The 7,556-nt window shown below is 37.7% G+C and overlaps 1 protein-coding gene across 1 annotated transcript; it reads right to left on the reverse strand.

Moving 5' to 3' along the window:
* Positions 1-3,024: 3,024 nt before the first annotated feature.
* On the reverse strand, positions 3,025-6,993 carry LOC117317480 (monocarboxylate transporter 12-like). Its single transcript, XM_033872291.1, has 6 exons — positions 6,639-6,993; positions 6,325-6,468; positions 5,486-5,887; positions 4,781-5,050; positions 4,466-4,591; positions 3,025-3,149 (listed from the first exon to the last, which is right to left on the reverse strand). The coding sequence occupies exons 1-6, from the start codon at positions 6,973-6,975 to the stop codon at positions 3,025-3,027; spliced, it is 1,404 nt and encodes a 467-aa protein (XP_033728182.1). The 5' UTR covers positions 6,976-6,993.
* Positions 6,994-7,556: the final 563 nt, after the last annotated feature.

Here is a 7,556-nt window from a genome sequence, read left to right on the forward strand (position 1 = left end):
ACCATACCAATTGATATATTTTGATTATTTATTGACAAACATATGCTGTTCTCCAACAGTTCTTGTTATTTCTTATACTGTTGATGGACTATAGCTAGGGTCTGGTCTGTTTCCATTTCGCTTTTCACGACATCAATTGACCTTGGTCTTGCATAACATACGAATTTGTTTTCATATATCCGTTGTAATTACATAATGCGTTTGATTTTCCTTAACTATACGCATAAGCTATTCAACGGCTAAAATGACTATAGCACGGTCAAGTGCAATCTAGTGAACAAGTGTGATGCTTTGGAATTCGGTCACGTGCGAACTATTGAACACATGTGACGTTTCGGAATTTAGTCCAACCCTTTCAAGCGTCTAAGATGCTCAGATGTCAACACTGCCAGACGACAGTCATAGTGACTTCTAGGCCTACAGGAAAGTCGAGATTTCAGTGATTCTAAGTGTATTTTAGTGATTATGTAATGAAACATGTATATCATAGGTGTCTGTGCAATAGTCCAGAATATTTCTACCCACATCAACATACTGTTCCCTACGTCTGGATCATATCCTTTATATATTTGGAATCCTATCATTCAGAGTCTGCCTTCTGCCATATTTTTCCAGCTGTCATGGCTGAACCATTCCTGGTGTCCCTTTTGTTTGTTCAGTAATAGTCTCTCGTTGTATGCTGTCTTAATCTTATTCCATTCTTGGGTAGTGTCTTCATTTAGTTTGCTAAACCCATTTCCCAGCTCAAGCTGGAGGTTGTTGCCTTATTGCTTGTGCTTTGGGTTTACAGGATGAATATCGATATGATGGTGTTGTCTTTTCCCACCTTGTGTAGTTTGAACCTGATTCTTTTTGTCTGATTCTACGTCAGCACATCAGTGTGTCCAGACATCCGGTACGTTGATGGCCACATATTTTATCCGGTTTTTATGTTGTCCATGTCTTCTTTTGAATGTCTTGTAATGATTTAAGAGCATATGTTGAAATATTTTATTTATTAAATGAAGATTATTATTAATTAAATTATAAGAAACAAACAATTGTCTTTGTTTTTATTTAAAGTTAAGACTATGGCATGTATTTAGCCAAATCTATACAACTTGCACCTGAGTTCAGTCAATTAAGAGTTACGGTTCCTGATGGTCAATTTGGTCCACCTCGGCATTGAGACCACCTCGCTATTAAGACCACTTTGACCCGGACCCCCTGGTGGTCTTAATAGTGAGGTTTCACTGTATATATATTATAGCCAAGTCATTAATATCACAAAATGATGAGAATCGTTCTTTTTTTCTGATTTTAAACCTTGTGTTCAGCTTATTCATCTTTTTATCCTTCTTGTTTTAACCAGACTTAGCGTATGTATCGCCAATCATGACGATGAGGTCAGAGTGCGGGGTGTTATTAATAACTCTCTGAAGTTGGTCAGAGACATCATCTTTCACGTCTTAATGTGCACAAGTTAGTGAATGCACATGTAGAAAATGTTAACTTACTTTGTTTTCCCCTTTATTTTGGTTTCCTTTTTTGGTTTTTGTCTTTTATTTAGATTTGTTTTGTTTAAATCTCTTAAATTTTGACTAAATTCCATAAGTCTTGTATCACATCATTACACTCTTGCATTTTTGTATATGTTCCGATAACTGAAATTAGTTAAAGAGGCTTGCCCGCAGAGAGATCAGAAAAATTGGCTAATAGAAAAATATTTTTTACACATGACAGATTTTTGGAATTGTTGAGTTTTTCATTTTATTTTCCTTATAAAACGCTGAAAAGTGATATTAAAACCTCATTTTTTAAATATTATTTATTTAATCGCAACCCGCAATAAGTCCCCGCTATAAAGTGGAGTTTAAATTGATTGACACATCAAAGAAACAAGCACGTGCACAGTGCCGCACAGTGATAACTTCAAAGGCAGCGGCGATTTACAATGAAGATTTGCCGTTATATTCCATACATTTCCCTCTCAGGTTGAGTTTTAAAACGTCTTTTAAATACATATTCTGTAATTGTTTTCAAGAAATAAAGTCGGAAAGCCTCTAATTTTGTCACATAGAAACGTGTACTGAAGTTTATTTAGTGATCGGAGATGTGCCATTTACAGGTCCGTCTGCGGTAAGCCTCTTTAATCAACATTACAATGCAGAAAACAACGCTTTTATAACTGATACATGTACCATATTTCGTAAAAGACAATTTCGTTATTTGTAATATTAAACTACAAAGACAGTGATGTCTCGTTATATCCAATATCCCGTTATATCCTATCATATTTGATGCTAAATTTACTGTAATTTATTCTGACAATTTGCCATAAAATACGTATCATCTTAAAAATCCACCGTTTGGTTTTGTTATTGGCTTCAAATTATTAACTGAAATACATCTTTCTGATTTGTCAGATTTTCAGAAAAGAAAATTATCAGAACCAATCAGATTACAGGATTTGGTTAACGATACAAAAAAACAAGATGGTTGAGTTTTGTACATTGATTTACATTTCCGTCAGCGAACTCTACTTAATGAACAAATGAATTAGATAGAATATGCTTAGAGTATGACGGAAAGCATAACTTATTGAAAGTAAATGTTAAAAATTTCAAATATCAACACTTCTCCTCGGATACATGAACAATTCATTTGATTTGCGTTGAATATTCATTTATGAGATTTGCATTTTTTTTCAAACGTATTTCATTGTATGGACAATATGATATTTTCCATCGTTGAAGTACTCACGATTTGTTAGGAAACAATATAATATACAATTTCACAGTTTAATGAGATCAATGGCGCTGAGGCTAAGCCGTGCCAGAATGTGTTTGCTCAATACGACACATATTTCGGTGTCTATTTCTCGTAGTGCGTGACTCTGTGCATTCATATTTTGTAAACTGATCTCAGCAAGTAAGTGTGTACCTCGAGACCTACTTCACCGAATTCTATATAGATAATACAGATCACAGAAGACATATTTTATCACGAAGTATTGTGTGTTCACATTGAATCATGTCTCTGACTTTATTTCTTTAGCTCCCAGTACATAATTCGTCGAAGAGGAAGACACAGCACTCCCCCGAGCGTTATTGTAGCACCAGATAGATAAAACACGATATCAAGGTCTCCAGTCATGTCCGAAAAAAATCCTGCAACAGTAAAAAAACGGAAATTTCAAAAATAATAATCTTGTCTAACGTGGAACACTGGCCAGATATAATTTCAGTAACTGAACAATATATTGTGTTTTATTAGCGGGCTTGACATAGCATGAGGACATGATACTAGCATCATCTATGAGGCATATGATACGCAATATGTACGTTAAGATGTATTTCCCTTATCCTGTTCTACTAAAACATTGTATATCTTAAGATGCAACTGTGCATCTTCAAAGTATGCTGACTAAAAAGCAAAGAGTTGACATATTATGCGTGGTTAACAAAAAAGGACAACTTGTGATGAACTGGAAACACGCAAACATCCCGTGACGTGTACATGTTCGTTGTCTAAAAGGTGAAAGGTCACCACAACTCCTCCCAAATGTGATATTAGTATTATGAACCAAGGTCAGACCCTGTGGAGGTGCTAACTCATTCCCTATTCTGAGGACACATTATAACATTTAAGCAATGAACAGCGGTTTTAATGTTGTTATTGTCGATATGACAGCAAGATGTATGGTGGGCAAATGACATGGCAACCCGTTACTACATTTGCCCACCATACATCTTGTTGCCATATCGACTATAACAACGTTTAATTCACTGTTCAATACTTATATTTACATTGTCTTACCATTTCCGTCAACTTTGAAAAAAACTGAACCAACAAACAAAAAATCACGCCTTTTTAATATCACATGACCCACTGGGTGTTATAGCCTGAGGCACTGGGTGTTATAGGCGTATGGTGGCAACTTCCTCTTAGCATTGTGTCAATGGGGAAATGCGGAGCAAATTGTAAAATGAACACATTTCGGTACAAAGAGGTAGATCAAAGTGAAGACAAATATTTAATTCTTCTAGGATTCGTCAGTGATTCTATAGTCCTAAAGTGTTGATACCGGAAGTAAAAATTAAAGATATTGCGAACCAAACATTTCCCCAAAATGTATTATTAAGCCTTTTGTTTGTTTTGGTTTAACTTTCTAGTAACAGCCAGGGTCATTTAAGGACGTGCCAGGTTTTTGAGGTGGAGGAAAGCCGGAGTACCCGGAGAAAAAACCACCGGCCTGCGGTCAGTACCTGGCAACTGCCCCACGTAGGTTTAGAACTCACAACCCAGAAGTGGAGGGCTGGTGATAAAGTGTCGGGACACCTTAACCACTCGGCCACCGCGGCCCCCTATTATTAAGCCTCATAGATTATCAAGTTATGCTCATTAAACGAAAATCTTCAATAGATGGGATGAAGTATGTTGGATTAAGACGAAGAAAACTATAAATGTATTAGATTACCATTACCTGCCACAGGCGATCCTATTATTATCGAAGCTCCAATACTCATAGTCAGTAGACCAAATCCTGTCGATAGATGCTCAATTCCTTTCAGCTCTATCAAAATGATTGACCTCAGTGGAACGAAAACCCCTGTGAATAGTTAGAGGCCACCAGAATATATACCACAGAAATAATCGTAGGCTCAGGTATCTGCTATTCTGTAGAGTTGAATATCTAAACATTTTGTATGTAATTGAGACATTTTGAATTTTCGAATATGACAAAATATATCATTTATAATTATGATCATAAATTTAGTAATCGCAAAATGCTACACACCTATTGCAGATCCGAAGACGGCGGAATAACCAGCTAGGGCACAGAAGGACGTGTAGTATGGTATGAAGAAGGTTGTTATTCCCCCTACTACCAGAACCACACCATTGGTCAGGATACAGTCAGCCCAGGACCGATCTGACACAATGCCAATCACAACCCTCAAAAGTGTGTTAAATATCCCGATGATGGATATGAGGAGGGCCCCTTCAGAGGCTGATAGTCCAATCTCCTTAGCAAACGTTGGCAGGAAATTGAACGGAATGTAGAAGCCTGTAATGATGAGATCAACCTGTTACTTGTGAAGGTAACGACCACATCTCTTTTTTTTCAATTTTGATTCATTTTGTTTGCTTGAATAACAAACGAAACTTTAAAGACTAAAAGAATACCCAATAGTAGCACACTTTCTTAATGAGTTGTCAGAAGAAAGAGTGAACTGTTAAATTTGGTTTGTCTTTCGGTTTAACGTCCTATTAACAGCCAGAGTCATTTAAGGACGTGCCAGGTTTGGAGGTGGGGGAAAGCCGGAGTACCCGGAGAAAAACCACCGGCCTACGGTCAGTACCTGGCAACTGCCCCACGTAGGTTTACGAACTCGCAACCCAGAGGTGGAGGGCTAGTGATAAAGTGTCGAGACACCTTAACCACCCGGCCACCGCGGCCCCTTGTGAACTGTTACAATAGAATGAATTGTCGAGTACTTACCAGCGGACACCAGAAAACTCGATACAAGGAAGACAACCATGGACGGACTTGATAACATTGAAATCCCTAATGTCTGTCTTAGAGACGAACACCGAGATTCATTAATGCGGGAATTTTCATTATTTCCCGGTATTTTTGTTCGTTCATGTAGTCCCTTCTGTTCCGACTGAATTGGCCTGTAAAGTGCTGCAAACACAACCCCATTCAATACGATCGCGGAGATGATCCACATGGCGCCTTTCCAGCCGTACATCTCAAGTAGCAGGGCACCGAGTGGTGCAAAGACGAAGCCGCCGATACCCGACCCACATACGGCTATCCCTGTAGCTAGGGCACGGCGTCTGTTGAAGTAGTAACTCACTATTAATATTGAAGGTCCGTACACGAGTCCAAAGCCAGTACCTGAAATTCAATTAGATGATTGACGTAAGAATAACACTTTTACAGTGCAATGTGATACAGAAGAATTGATAAAACCACACGATATAGTTGTTTTGTCTTTTTACGAGTCTTAAATGATGTCATGGACGACTGGAATGGAAGGGGGAAATAGGTCGTTACAGTTTGAGGTTTGAGGTTTGAAATATGTTAACTTGCTGAAGAATTCCATCTGTATTGTCAAATGTTGATTATTCACATGAAGATTAGCTGAAGCAAAATATGAACACTACGACTAAAACGAAGAGCGAACCAGATGTAATTACTGGCATCAGACAACTGCATGTTCCCGTAGAAGAGTGTTATGCCAAGTTATAGGTATAGGACGGGAACACAAACATCAAACGTTTTACATATGAGCTAAGATTAACAACACTGTCTCAACATAGTAGTATGTTTACCCGCGACAATACCGTACAGAAGAATCATGATGTCCAGGTTTGGAGAGAAGGTCGAGAGGAACAGTCCCAGACTGGCTACTACAGCTCCAACCATAGCCACTCTCCGACATTTGAACCGGCTTTCTATCACTCCGACCAATGGACCTATAATTAAAAAGAGTTGCATTTAGCCAAACATAATATGGCCACCATATTGTATAAGTGTATAAGATGCCATTGATAAGATGAAACGCATTACATGACAAGAGATTCATTATAAGAACTGGCCACCTCAATACTTCACACACACGTTACTAGCTAAGCAGAAGACTTACCAATGAACAGGTAGTAACCGCTGATGACAGAACCAAGCATCTGTGTTTTGCCTTTGCTGCCACCAAAATATTCCAGAAAGTCATTAAAGAAGATTCCAAACGAATACGTTATTCCATCCAACAAAACATGGTGCATGAATGAAGCAAATATCACTATCCATCCCCATCTGCCGTCTGCCGCATTTGATGTATTGCATTTCGGATCAGGCTGACATTTCGGATCGTTGGGTCCGCCATTCAGAACGGTAAAGACACCGTTTGCTGATACGCCCATTGAAGCCGTGAATCTTTCATCCGAAATTGTTGAAGCTTTTTCAATATCAAGATAGTATTTCATCTAAAATATGGAATGGAATCTAACTGTTACTACTATATATGATAACGTAATGTTATAGACAAGTGATCCATTGTCGGATGACCACGGTTGATTGCATTAAGCTGAGCTACTTTTATTACATTTGATACACATAATGATATAACTTGTCATAAGTGTAGCGTAGCGTAGTGCAGTCAACCGTGGGTTTTCGACGATGCCAATGATCATACACTCATTATTTATAGCAATCAGGTAATAGACAATAGGATGTCGATATCGCTATAAATTAACCATAGTATAACCCTACCATACCTTAACAGGAATCGTGATTAGTTTCTATGATGTGGAAAAAAAATCATTTTTAGAATCATTTTAAAAGGAACATACTTCCAACCAACTATGCCTTCCGCCTTTTATGTGTGGATCATTAATTACTATTCTTTGGTGCTCTTGTGTAGTATATTAGTATTTTTATTTTATTTCATGTTGATATAGTATTTTTCATTTAATATTTGTTGTCTGATGAAGGTTTGAATTATTTGTATAACGCTTCTTAATCCCGGTGCTTCCCTTCTGGTCATTTTACCAAATATGCCGGGTAC

This window comes from Pecten maximus, chromosome 19 (assembly GCF_902652985.1).
Source record: "Pecten maximus chromosome 19, xPecMax1.1, whole genome shotgun sequence".
Taxonomy (NCBI): domain Eukaryota; kingdom Metazoa; phylum Mollusca; class Bivalvia; order Pectinida; family Pectinidae; genus Pecten; species Pecten maximus.